General features: G+C 46.6%; 1 protein-coding gene across 5 annotated transcripts in view; it reads left to right on the forward strand.

The window, feature by feature from the left end:
- The window catches only part of sytl3 (synaptotagmin-like 3), a 205,372-nt gene that overhangs the window by 164,380 nt on the left and 26,546 nt on the right, over positions 1 to 14,446 (forward strand). For all 5 annotated transcript variants that reach the window (XM_038808089.1, XM_038808083.1, XM_038808108.1 and 2 more), the window contains 2 exons: positions 4,036 to 4,138; positions 7,145 to 7,315. In XM_038808089.1, the coding sequence (XP_038664017.1) occupies positions 4,036 to 4,138; positions 7,145 to 7,315 (274 nt within the window). The remainder of the gene's footprint in view (positions 1 to 4,035; positions 4,139 to 7,144; positions 7,316 to 14,446) is intronic.

The following is a 14,446-nucleotide window of genomic DNA, read 5'->3' on the forward strand; positions in this document are numbered from 1 at the left end:
TTTCACCCCCTTGTTCATCAAGATTCTATCTACCTCTATATTGAAAACATTCAAAGATTCTGCTTCCACTGCCTTCTGAGGAAGGGATTCAAAAGACTTACTACCCCCGAGAGAAAATAATTCTCATCTCTGTCTTAAATGGGTGACCCTTTATAATTAAACAGTGACCCCGTAGCTCTAGGTCCTCCCACAAGGGAAAACAATGGTGGGATTTTCCTCCCCCTCTGCGATGTGTTTTGCAGCGGCGGGAGGGGTGTTGCCAGTGGACGGCGGCAGGATCTTCAGCTCTCGCCGTTGTCAACGGAGTGTCTTGTTGAATGCACCCCTTGCCGTCAGAATGGCAGGGGTGCATCGTCTGCGGGACCATAAGATTCCACCATTGTGAAGGGCCAGAAAATCCCACCCATCCTCTTTACGTCAACTCTCTCAAGACCCCTCAGGATCTTTCTTAGATGTTTTGATCTACTAAACTCCAGTGGATACAAGCCTAGCCTGTCCAACCTTTCCTCATAAGATAACTCGCCCATTCTTGCTATTAGTTTAGTAAATCTTCTCTGAACTGCTTTGAATGTATTTACCCTTCCTCAAATAAGACCAATACTGTGCACAATATTCCAGATGTGGCCTCGCCAGTATCCTGTACAACTGAAGCATAACCTCCCTACTTTTGTATTCGATTCCCCTTGCAGTAAACAACAACATTCCAGTAGATTTACTAATTCCTCACTGCACCTGCATACTAGCCTTTTGTGCTCCTTGCCCTAGGACACCCAGATCCCTCTACACCTCAGAGCTCTGCAATCTCTCATCATTTAGATAATAAGCTTTTTTTTATTCTTCCTGCCCAAATGGACAATTTCACATTTTCCCACATTTGCCAGATCTTTACCCACTCACTTAACCTATCTATGTGCCGTTGAGGCCTCCTTATGTTCTCTTCACAATTTTATTTCATACCTATCTTTGTATCATCAGCAAATTTAGCAACACATTTTCAGACCTTTCATCTAAGTCACTGATATGAATTGTAAACAATTCAGGTCCCATCACTGATCCATATGGCACACCACTCTATACATTCCACCAGCTAGAAAAAAGTCCTCCTAATGGCTGTCCTCTTTTTCCTGTTAGCTAGCCAATCTTCTAACCATATCAGTATGTTTTTGGGGGTTCGCTTTCACGTTAACTGCCATTTTATTCTCTTCTTATGCCTGGACGGCAAAGTGGCACTGCTGCCTCACAGCACCAGAAACCCAGGTTCAATTCCAGCCTTGGGTTACTATCTATGTGGAGTTTGCAAACTCTCCCGCGTCTGCATGGGTTTCCTCTGGGTGCGGTTTCCTCCCACAGTCCAAAAGTGTGCAGGTTAGGTGGATTGGCCATGCTCAAATGACCACTTAGTGTCCAGGGATGTGCAGGTTAGATGGGGTTATGGGGATAGGGTGGGGAAGTGGACCTTTAAGGTGCTTTCCCTTAAATGCCACCCATTGTTCCATTACTAATTTTCCTGTCTTTATATTTTCCCTGGTTACACCCCTTTCATCCCATATAAGTTAGTCCTCTTACAATTTAAAGGTCCTACTTTGGATTGTCCTTTGCTTTTCTTCACTACTAGTCTAACAAAAGAACACGAGAAATTACACAGAATTTACAGTGCAGAAGGAGGCCATTCAGCCCATCGAGTCTGCACCGGCTCTTGGAAAGAGCACCCTACCCAAGGTCAACACCTCCACCCTATCCCCATAACCCAGTAACCCCACGCAACACTAAGGGCAATTTTGGACACTAAGGGCAATTTATCATGGCCAATCCACCTAACCTGCGCATCTTTGGACTGTGGGGGGAAACCGGAGCACCCGGAGGAAACCCACGCACACACGGGGAGGATGTGCAGACTCCACACAGATAGTGACCCAAGCCAGAATCGAACCTGGGACCCTGGAGCTGTGAAGCGATTGTGCTATCCACAATGAGGGGTAGATTGCATGGCCCATTGCGCCAGCACTGCCATTCAATAAGATCATGGCTGATCTAGGGTTTCAATTCCATTTTCCTACTTGTTCCCCATATCCCTTCAGAGACCAAAATTCTTTCTATCCCAGCCTTAAATGTATTCAACAATGGAGCACCCACAGCCCTCCAAAGTAGAGAATTCCAAAGATTCACAACCCTTTGTGTGAAGTAATTTCTCCTCATCTCAGTCCCCTTATCGTGAGACAATGGGAAACAATCTATCAGCATCTAACCTATCAATTTAGTTTAAGCCCTCCCCAAGCACACTAGTGAACCTCCCCTTCAGGACATTGGTCCCCTGTTGGTTCCCCAATGCTGTACCGTTGTCAACAATTTTTTCCAGTAGCAAGCAGGAGACAAGCTAAGTGCAGATTGGCTGCCTGCTCCATATAAGCAAAGAGCTGATTGGCATATTTAAGGCTCCTATTTTGTAACACCACCAGAGCTCTGCCAGCAGTGCGGTGGCCCCAGCAATGTGGGGAAGCTACCAGCTAGCCTAGGTAGCCATTACAGCAGGAGACCCAATACTCTACAGAGGCAGTCGTGGCAGGGAGGATTGCCCATCCAGTCTGAATCGGCCATCTGGGGCTTCCAGCCTCCTTGACCAGTCTAGTTTTAAATTTTCAACTTACCTCACCGGCCTCACTGAGTTGCCTCAGCAACTTGGTGGGGCTGTTGGGGCTCGAGAACTGCCAGCTATCTGATTGGATCAGGTGGTGTTGCCATCCCTGATTTTACAGCAAGCTTGGAGAAAGGCAATCACGCAGCCACTTTAGTTAGATAGTCGAGTGAGTCTCAGTGTCTGCATGCGCAAGCTCGGAGCCCCCATTTCTTTATAATAATATTCTTTATTGTCACAAGTAGGCTTACATTAACACTGCAATGAAGTTACTGTGAAAATCCCCAAGTTGCCACACTCTGGCATCTGTTCGGGTACACTGAGGGAGAATTCAGAATGTCCAATTCACCTAACGAGCACATCTTTCGGGACTTGTGGAAGGAAACCGGAGCACCCGGAGGAAACCCACGCAGACACGAGGAGAATGTGCCGACTCCACACAGACAGTGACCCGAGCCGGGAACCGAACCCGGGACACAGACTGATTCAACATCCTGGGCTGGATTCTCCACTCCCTCGCGCCAAAATCATGGCCGGCGTGAGGGTGGAGAATCCATGTTCCCACAAGAAATTTGAACTGGCGCCGATCCCCAATTCTGCGGGTCCCGAAAAGCGCCGTACTTGGGGAGCACGCCGTGCTGCCTGGGGCCTACCTGCGGCCATTGCCAGAGGCCATTCCGCCATTCTACACCCCCGACCAGCCAAAGTCCCGACGGCGTGGATCTAATGTGCTCCAGCCGGTCGGGATACTAGCGTGGCGCCTGCGGTCTCAGTCCATGCCAGCCCTAGTCGGAAGCGGGCGGATCGGAGACCAGGGTGGGCCTTATAGGCGGCTGGGGAATGTTTGTCTGGGGGTTGAAGGTCGAGCGTGCGGCCGATTGTGGGTTCTCTTTTGTGGGTCTAGCTCCGCGGTCCGAGTCCACCATGGAGTACGGCGCGGCCGCTGGAGGCCGCCGCCGTGGGCATGTACGACCTCTGACCCGGAAGTGCAGGGGCCCGTATCTGCAGCAAAAGCTTCGAGATCTATTCCGGGTCCCTGCTCGCCTCCTGCAGGGCTAGGAATTAGTGGTGTCCCTTTGAAGCCAGTTTTGCAGGCGTAAAACACTCCCGTTTTGATGCCGGCGTGGGGTACATAGTCCCAATAATGGAGAATCCATTGATTTTCTAGGCTGAGATCCTTTCTCATGACTGTCTTCATCTCATCCTTTAATTTCAGTGCTGTCTCCACTTCCTTCTTCCATTTTGCCTATCTTTTTAAATGTCAAGTTACTCTAAACAATTTAATTCCCAACCTTGTCTCCCCTGAAATTGTGTAATTATTAATGGAACCTGATAATTAGAGCAAAGAGCATTGTATAGTTACTAAAACCAGGAAACCTTATGACTTTGCTTGTATTTTTCAGGTATGTGAAGATCTATTTGCTTCCTGACAAATCTCCTCAGAGTAAGCTGAAGAGCACAGTGAAGAAGAACTCAGTGGATCCAGTTTTTAATGAAATATTAAGGGTAATACATTCTTGGCAAATTAGAGGCTATTGCTATTTTTAAAGTTGGCATCTTTCTGACCATGTTTCCAAATGCATTCATTTTTAACTTCTGTTGACTTTTTAACTAGTTAGTTGTCTATTAGTTAATGAATTCGTAAAATAAACTTACTTTGACTATATAATGGCCATTTAAGGGTAAACATGCTGCTGAGCTTTGTGTATTGATTACCAGGTTATAAATAGTTTGTGTTGTGAGTGCATGTCCTTTAGGTGCAGCCAACCATTTCACTAGAGACCCTTGCAGCTGTTTTGTATCCTCCTTATGCTTACTTAATCGATAAACATCAATGCACCAACCTTGCATAAGGAATTGGTTAACATAAAATACACAGGGTTCGTTTATTAAGGATTTGAGAAGATGGTTGCAGTATTTCCCAGTTGGAGAACTTTTACTGAGACCAAGTCATATGGAACATGAAAAGAAAAGGAAATAATAGAAAATACCTAATAGGGCAACACAAGGTACACAATGTAACTAGATAACACCAGCATCGGGTGAACCATACAGGGGTGTAGTGTTAATCAGGTCAGTCCATAAGAGAAACGTTTAGGAGTCTGGTAACAGCGGGGAAGAAGCTATTTTTGAGTCTGTTGGTGCGTGTTCTCAGACTTTTGTATCTCCTGCCCGATGGAAGATGTTGGAACAGTGAGTAAGCCAGGTAGGAGCAGTCTTTGATTATGATGTCCCGGTGCTTGCAGAGCGACGTGTACCATCATGTATTTATATTTACATTCCATTATACTCAAGGGTACAGTCCTCATAATTTAGTTTGTGTAATCTTTCCTCATAAGTTATTCATTTTATCCCTGTTGACAGGCTAGTGACATAACCTGCTTGAAGGCCAAAATATCCTTCCTGAGGTGAGGTACTCGGATGTGATGCACCAGTCCAAATGCAATACAACCAGAGTGTTATCCAACCATAATATATCTATCACCACTTTGTATCACCGCCTCTTGGCTAGCTGTTAATGATTTCTGTTCATGGATCCCGAAATCGCTCTGCTCCTTCATAGTTCCTAGCTTCTTGTTATTTAGAAAATATTCTGATCTATCTTTCCTTAGGCCCAAAGTAAATGACTTAACATTTCCCAACATTAAATTTCATCTGGCATAGCTTTGTGTACTCGCTTAATCTATCAATGTCCCTTTTGAACTTTATCTTTTCATTTATACCACTTTGCGAGATGCTTAATTTAGTATCACCAGCAAGATGATACTATATGGCAGATATAAGAAAACTTGAAGTTGAGTACACAATAAATTGGAATAAACTAAGCTGGGTAGATGAAGTGAGAGATCTTGGTACACAAGTTCCTAAAGGCAGCAGTTCAAGTAGACACAGTTGTAAAGAAAGCTTATGGAGTGCTCTCCCTCATTGGCAGAGGTATAGAGTAGAAATTTAAGAATATAATGTTGGAATTGTATACAACACTGGTGAGGCCACAACTGGAGTATTGTGTGCAGTTCTGGTCGCCACTTTACAGGAAGGACGTAATTACTCTGGAGCAAGTGCAGAGGAGGTTAACAAGAATGTTGCCAGGGCTAGAAAAGTGTAGTTACGAGGAGAGATTGGACAGATTGGGATTATTTTCCTTGGAACAAAGGAGGCTGAGGGGTGACTTCATTAAAGTGTACAAAATTAAGAAGGGAAGAGATAGAGTGATTTGATTTGATTTTGATTTGATTTATTATTGTCACATGGATTAGTATACAGTGAAAAGTATTGTTTCTTGCATGCTGTACAAACAATGCATACCGTACAAAGGGAAGGAAGGAGAGACCGCAGAATATAATGTTACAGTTATAGCAAGGTGTAGAGTAAAGATCAACTTAATACGAGGTAGGTCCATTCAAAAGTCTGATGGCAGTAGGGAAGAAGCTGTTCTTGAGTCGGTTGGTACATGACCTCAAACTTTGGTATCTTTTTCCCGACGGAAGAAGGTGGAGGAGAATATGTCCAGGGTACGTGGGGTCCTTAATTAGACTGGCTGCCTTTCTGAGGCAGCGGGAATATCAATAAAGTCAATGGATGGGAGGCTGGTTTGCGTGATGGACTGGGCTACATTCACGACCTTTAGTAGTTTCCTGCGGTCTTGGGCAGAGCAGAATCCATACCAAGCTGTGATACAACCAGAAATAATGCTTTTTATGGTGATTCTGTAGAAGTTGGTGAGGATTGTAGCTGACATGCCAAATTTCCTTAGTCTTCTGAGAAAGTAGAGTGAGTTGTTGGTGGGCTTTCTTAACTATAGTGTCGGCATGGGGGGACCAGGACAGGTTGTTGGTGACCTGTACACCTAAAAACTTGAAGCTCTCGACCCTTTCTACTTCGTTCCCATTGATGTAGACAGGGGCATGTTGTCCACTACGCTTCCTGAAGTCAATGATAATCTCTGTCATTTTGTTGACATTGAGGGAGACATTATTGTCGTCGCACCAGTTCACCAGATTCTCTATCTCATTCCTATACTCTGTCTCGTCATTGTTTGAAATCCGACCCACTACTGTGGTGTCATCAGCAAATTTGAAAATCGACTTGGAGGGGAATTTGGCTATACAGTCATAGGTGTGGACAGGATAAAATTGTTTCCCTTGATGGAGAATTCTAGAACCAGGGGACATAGATTCAAGATAAGTGGCAGAAGGTGTAGAGGGGACATGAGGAAAAATTAGGGAAGTGGGAGTCTGGAATTCGCTGTCCGAGTTGGAGGTGGAGGCAGATACCCTAAACTCTTTTAAAAGGTACCTGGATCTGCACCTTAAGTGCTGAAAGGTACAGAGCTATGGGCTGGGTGCAGGAAAGTGGGATTACAAATGGCACCTGGGTGTCCTCGACTGGCATAGACAAGATGGGCCGAATGGCCTTCTTCTGGGCTGTAACTTTTCTATAGTTCTATGATTACCCAGGAGTTTCCTAGGTTAATCATTTTTCAAATTCGTTATTCTACTTTGCATTCCACAGTACAATATTGAACGATCACAGTTGGACATGAGGACACTTCAAGTCTCTGTGTGGCACTGTACAACACTCAAACGAAAAGTGTTTCTGGGAGAGTTAGAGATTCCTTTTGAGGGCTGGAAGTTTGAAGATAACTCTACTCAGTCATACAACTGGTACCAGCTCCGAGGCAAGGTAATGCCAATCCATGATCCTGGATTACATTGAAGAACATGTGCATGTTTTTTCTGGTACTATCTTCATACACTATTTTAAGCCTGAAGATCTCTGTGGTATTTGTAATGCTTTGAAATCAAATTTCGGCACCTGACTGAAAATGGAATTTTTAATGTTATAATTATGAAGTATAAGATTATGTTTTGAGATTGTGTTTTCTATAGAAAGTACAATGAAGAGGTTTACGTGACCTTTTCTGAAATCTGCCTCAGACAGCAAGCCTGGGTGGTTTGATTGTTCAAGATTAATGGGGGCCAGATTGTTCTGCTGCAAAAAGGCGCAAGAAGCAAGATTTCCTCCGTGTCGGTAAATGCCAATGTGAAATGCAACTTTTACCTTTTTGCGATATTTACCATTCTCATTGGCAAAACCACCCAACCCAAGTGGGTGTTTACACTTGGAGACAGTGGCAATAGTAGGTCTGCTAACAGTGGATAGTCAGGTGGGAAAAGTGTTTTTTCCACCATTTAGTGCAGGACTACAGTGAGGAAAAAGAAGGCAGGCAGCAGTTCCTCAATGTACTGCTGACAGGCAGCCTCTGATTCACCCGTCCCGCCATCAGCCGGTGATCTGGGCACCATTTTTAAAGGTCACACCCGTATACAGCGAGCACACCAGGGAACAATCTTAACCCAGGTGTGACCCGTGGTGCTACCCTGGCACCCTCAGCCCAACCTGGCATTACCCTAGCAAACCCTGATATTACCATGCCACCCCAGGCATTACCGTCTCCCCCCCGAGCCCTGTGCTCACCTTTGAGCTCCTTGGGGGTATCGCTCACCAGGTTCACTCCTTCTGAGACCAGCCATGCTTCCTGCCATTCTGACAGCACACTGTCGTGGACGCATTATTTGACATGGGGGTATGATTCCAGCGTATGGGCCTGAAAATGAGATGCTAATTTATTACAATGAAGTTCCCAATGTCGAATGACGGGAAACACAGCCCGCCACTGACGGGAAGAGGGAACAATCGCTTTCTGCTTTTACGCCAATGTGAAATGCAACTTTTACCTTTTTGCGATATTTACCATTCTCATTGGCAAAACCACCCAACCCAAGTGGGTGTTTACACTTGGAGACAGTGGCAATAGTAGGTCTGCTAACAGTGGATAGACTGTGAGTCTCCAAAGGCACAGAAAAGTGTTGAGAAAGTTGTTATGTAAACTTTCCATTAACCTCGAAGATAAAAGTGAGATGGTGTTTCAAGGATAGGTGATCACCAATTCTCCCTGGAGACAGGCCTATGTGATCCACATTGCTATGGAGATGGACTTTGAGTTAGGAAGGGTCTAAGATATTCTTCAACACTCACTGACAAGATTATTCTGCCAGGCCCAGGATCCGGGAGGGAAAGATACAAAGTGTTTCTGTGGTTCACTACTCAGGAATCTGGGTGGGAGGTTGCATTTGGATTGGAAAGACCAAATTCATGAGGGATGGGATTTTCCTCTCCCCCAGCCACGTGTTTCTTGGCAGAGCGCCGCTTGTCAATGGAATTTCCCATTGAAACCACCCCATGTCACCGGGAACCCCGCCAGTGGGAAAAGGGAATCCCATCAACCGGGAAATTCCGGAAGATTTGCGTTGCTTCAGCAAGGAGAATTCTCCAGGAAACCTACGCCATGAAAGACAGTTCCAGAATCAAAAGTTTCCAGACTCGGAAAGGAAAAGGTTGGAGGAAAGCCCTCGGGAGCTAAGATTTATTTTGGACTGATTTTGGGAGAATTAAACGCATACCTAAAGGACACTATAATGTCTACTTAAAGGACAGTGTAATATATACTTTAAAGGACAGTGTAATGTATACTTTAAAGGACAGTGTAATGTATACTTTAAGTGGGCATTTCTGGTTGTGTCAAAATTCTTTTTTGTACTTTAAAATATAAGTTGCCCACATAAATACTGTTTAGTCAATCACTGTGTGTCTTGATAGTGTACACAAAAAAAGGCCACATTACCTTGTCATGTAAGATGGTAGCCGATACCTATCTGTGCAATGTCAGTACTTGCACTGTGTCCACTGGTGTTATTTGCTGGAGACACAAATCCGCTCTCATTAAGGCTGACAGCTTATTTTTGGCAGTCTTTAAACTTTTAAAAATGAATTTTATGTTATTGCCCATGTATCCCCAACATGATTTATACCACAAAAATACATTGCTTTTGATATTTAATCTTTTAATAAATTTCTATAAAGAGAACAATTTGACGTGTCATTTTAATTGGGGGCTGAGGGTGAGGGTACGGAATGTGTCCCATTGCCACTTGTTCTTTTGAGCTCTGTCTGTGAGGTTTGGTGTGAGCTGTGGATGGAAGGGGCTTTTTAATGCTGATTGGATGCTGCTGGCGCTGTAATATTTGAAATTCCAGGTCCAGTGATGTGTCCGGCTGCTCATTGCCCCCTATATATATGGCAGCCGAGCATACAACTGTGCACGTGTGGCATTGGCAGCAAATTCAGCCTTTAGTAGACAAATTACTGAAGTGTGTAAGAATAATCATTGGGTAATTATACTCTGGGATTTCAACTTCCCGAACATAAACTGGAATAGTCACGGTGTAAAGGGTCTAAAGGGACAGATTTCTTGAAATGTATTCAGGGGAGTTTTTTGTATCAATATGTATAATGCCCAAAGAGATGGAGCAGTGTTGGATCTGGTTCTGGGAATGAAGCTGGACAAGTGTTCAATGTGGCAGTGGGGGAGCATTTTAGTGATAGCGATCACAACATGGTAAAAGACCTGCAAAAGAATGGTTTGGGATTGGGGCAAGACAGATTTTACTAAAATAAGACCGGATCTGGCCAGAGTTGACTGGGGACAGCTTCCTCCGGGAAAATCTACAGCAGAGATGTGGAGGACCTTCGAAAAGGAAATGGGGAGAGTACAGGTCCAACATGTTCCCTGGAGGGGGAAATGTAGGAGCAATAAGTTCAGGGAACACTGGATGTCTGGGACAATCCAGGACTGGAAAAGGAGGAAGAGAAAGACTTTTAGCAAATCCAAAGGGAGAAATTCAACTGCGGCCCTAGAGGAATATAGGGAGTGCAAGAGGGAACTTAAGAAAGCATTTGGAACAGCAAAAAGGGGGCATGAAAAAGGACTTGTGAGTAAGATAGAGGAGACCCTAAAATGTTTTATAAATACATTAAGGGGAAGAGATTAACCAGGGAAAAAGAGATGGGTCGATTAGAGACCAAGGGGGCAATCTGTGTGTGAAGCCACAGCACAGTGCTAAGGTTTAAATGAATACTTCTCATCGGTCGTCATTGAGAAGAAAGAGGACTCAGGTACAGAATTCAAGAAATGGACCGTGAGGACCTTGAGCAGTTTTACACAAGAAGCGAATAGATATTAGAGATTTTGACGGGCTTAAAAATAGACAAATCCCCAGGCCCGGATGAATTGCATCCCAGGCTGCTGTGGGAGGTGAGGCAGGAAATTGCAGGGGCTCTGACGCAAGCTTTTAATTCCTCTCTGGCCATACGAGGAGTGCCAGAGGACTGGAGAACAGCTAATGTTGTTCCACTTTTCCAGAAGGGAGGAAGAGATAAACCAGGGAATTACAGATCGGTGAGCCTCATGTCAGTGGTAGGGAAACTATTGGAGAAAATTCTTAAAGCGGGAATTAATTTCCATTTGGAAAGGCACACGGATAGTCAGCATGGCTTTGTCAGGGGGAGGTCATGCTTAACAAATTTGATAGAATTTTTTGATAAAGTGACCGAATGTGTGGATGAGGAAATAGTTTACATGGATTTTAGCAAAGCCTTTGACAAGGTCCCACATGGAAGACTGAATATGAGATGGTTGAATCACATGGAATTCAAGGAAACCTGTTGAGATGGATCCGAAACTGGCTTAGTAATAGGACACAAAGGGTGGAAGTTTGAGTAACTGGAGGCCGGTGTCCAGAGGCGTACCACAGGGGTCCCTTATTGTTTTATAAATATTTAGCAATATAAAAATGATATAGACGAGACCTTGGGGGGAATGATAAGTAAGTTTGCAGATGACACCAAGATTGGTAGGGTGGTTAACGGTGAAGAAGAGGGTTGTAGGTCACAGGAAGATGTAGATGGGTTGGTCAGATGGTATTTAACCCTGATAAGTGTGAGGTAATGCACTTTGGAAGAGGAAACAGGACAAGGGAATGTGTAAATGAATGGCAGGACACTAGGAAACTCAGAGGAACAGATGGATCTTGGGGTAATCGTTCACAGATCCCTGAAAGTGGCGGAGCAGGTGAATAGCATAGTCAAGAAGACACATGTGACACTTGCCTTTATCAGTCGTGGCATAGAATGTAAGAGCAAGGAGGTTATGTTGGAGCTGTACAGAACATTAGTTAGGCCACAGCTGGAGTACTGTGTGCAGTTCTGGTCACCTCACTATAGGAAGGAGGTGATTGCACTGGAGGGGGTCCAGAGGAGATTCCCCAGGATATTGTCTGGGATGGAGCATCTGAGCGAAAAGGAGAGACTGGATAGACTTGGATTGTTTTCTTTAGAGCAGAGAAGGCTGAGGGGGCATGATTGAGGTGTATACGATTGAGAGGTTTGGACAGGGTAAATAGGAAGCAGCTGTTCCCCTTGATTGAAGGGTCAATCAGAAGGGGGCATAGTTTTAGGGTGAGGGGAAGGAGATTCCGAGTGGATTTGAGAAAATATTTTTTCACTCAGAGGGTGGTGAGAATGTGGAATGGACTGCCTAGGAAGGTCGTGGAGGCTGGAAACCTCACAACCTTTAAAAACCACTTGGATAAGCACTTGGAACACCATCACATTCACGGAAATGGGGGCAAGTGCTGGTAAATGGGATTAGCGCGACATTAGGGGTAGTTATTGTAGGTGCAGATTTGATGGGCCGAAGGGCCTTTTCTGCACTGTATGACTCTGTGACTCTGACAATTCAATAGTACTTTGAGGCTGTTTGTTACATAGAAACATAGGAACAAGAGTAGGCCATTCAGCCCCTCAGACATGTCCTGCCATTTAATGAGTTCATGGCTGATCTGTGGCCTAACTCTATATACCTGCCTTTAGCCCATATCCCTTAATATCTCTGCTGAACAAAAATCCATCTCAGATTTAAAGTTAGCTTCAACTGCCATTTGTGGAAGAGAGTTCTGAACCTCTATCACCCTTTGAGTGGCCTAAGTTTTAGGCCGTTTCCTAATTTTAGAAACTCCAACCAATTGAAATAGTTTATCTTTATTTCCCTGGCTTTCCCTGTTAATATCTTGAATACCTTAATCCCAGATCACCCCTTATCATTTGTCATTCGAGGACCTAACCGGACAGGGCATGTTGTCGAAGACTCCAGCTGAGCAGGGGACCGCACGGCATATCAACTGGATCATTGTGCACCTGGAACCGTGGGAGAATGGGGGAGGACACCCGCTCCCGGTGGGCATCAAGGTGACGGTCGTCCAGAACATTTTTGCCACGGGGTCCTTCCAAGCACCGAGTGGGAACCTATCCGGGATGCGGTTCAGGTGCCTGGACCGCTCTGGAGAGGCCCTCCAGAATAGTGCTAGGAGGGTCTCCTGCATCGTGGTGGCCTGCTGCATCCTCCACAACATTGCTCAGCTGAGGGGCAGCGTTCTGCAGGAGGGTAATGAATGGCAAGCCTTGTCCAATGAGGAGGATGCGGAGGATGGGCAGGAAATGGGGCTCGGGCAGGCACAGGAGGCCACTCAACGTGTGCACCAGGGCCAACGCGCGCAGGACTCTCTGATCGCCTCCAGGTTCGCCGAGTAGGGGGCCTGGCCGATGGTGGCACGAACATCCTGTCCCACCACGCCCCCCCCCCCCAACCGATGACCCCCTCTTTTGTCTACCCTCCCTGCACCAACAAGACCCACCCTGCAAGTGCAAACACCCCCGTGATTCCTACCTGCCGCACTATGGGGTGCGGGTCCTGGGTTGGCAGCAACAGTGGGTCTGGTCCATGGAATGGAGGATAATGATGACCCGCTCTGCGATGAGCTCTGGTGCTCTCTATCGTTCAATCTCTGACTCCTGCCCACGGTAGCACTTTCCACCATCCACCTGGGTGATCCCTGCATGTGAACTGGCCATTCCATCACATGGTCCCATCGATTCCCTGGGGTGGCAGAGGTGGGGACGGAGTATAGGGCGGGGTGGGGTTGGTGAGTGTGGGGGCTAGACCAGAAACAGGTATCGGGTGATGTGTGGTGGCTGACCTGGGAGCCCTGGCCCATGCCGACCCCCAACGGCCGCCCATCCCCCCACCCCCGCCTCCCAGTGACCCCTCTGCGGCCATCCCTCGCACCCTTCTGACAGAGTACCAAAGCTGGTTGGAACATTTGTGAAAAGGTGTTTATTGTTACTACAGGTTTGCGCCCTTGCCCCTCGCGCAATCCTGTGTGGTGCACCTGTGCCAACTTACCTTGTATCCACCTTTCTGGCCTTATGGTCCCTAACACTCTGTCTAGGTGGTTCTCCAGGCGGTACATCAGTGTGGAGACAACATGCTGTGATTCCTGCCCTATGACCTGGATCCCCTTTGGCAGCCGTCCTCTGGATTGATCAGGCCTGGACGGGCCTGGCATTCCCTTGGGTGTCACAGGTGTCATGGTGCCACCCTATTAAGCCCGTTGACCATCGGATATGCCAGAGTTAGGAGGGGGGAACCTGAGGCGCTATGGTGTTCCGGCACCTTCCCTGTGGGGTCACCGGCATGCACCCCATCACCTCCTCCTCCATCGGGGTCCCTGATTGCCCCCGGGCTACTCCTTGAGATGGAGGTGCTGCCGGAGCGAAACTCGGCAGTTCCTCTGCCAGCTGCTGCTGTCCGTCCTGGGTCTCATTGCTTGCAGCCATGGAGCCCAGGGACATGGCCACGTCCCTCTGTCAGCCAGGTCAGCCAGCACCTGGGCAATGCCGTCGGCTCCTGCAGCCATGGTCCATTGTGACTGGGCCAAGCTCTGGGCGCGCAGCAATACCTAGATGGCCCTGGTACATGGCTGTCTGTGTCAAGGCCGCCCTGTCATGTGCGTCGGCCACCACCCACACAGAGTGCCCCAGGCCTTGGACATTCTGACAGGTGGCCGATACCTTCAC

The sequence above is a fragment of the Scyliorhinus canicula genome, chromosome 1, assembly GCF_902713615.1.
Source record: "Scyliorhinus canicula chromosome 1, sScyCan1.1, whole genome shotgun sequence".
Lineage (NCBI taxonomy): Eukaryota > Metazoa > Chordata > Chondrichthyes > Carcharhiniformes > Scyliorhinidae > Scyliorhinus > Scyliorhinus canicula.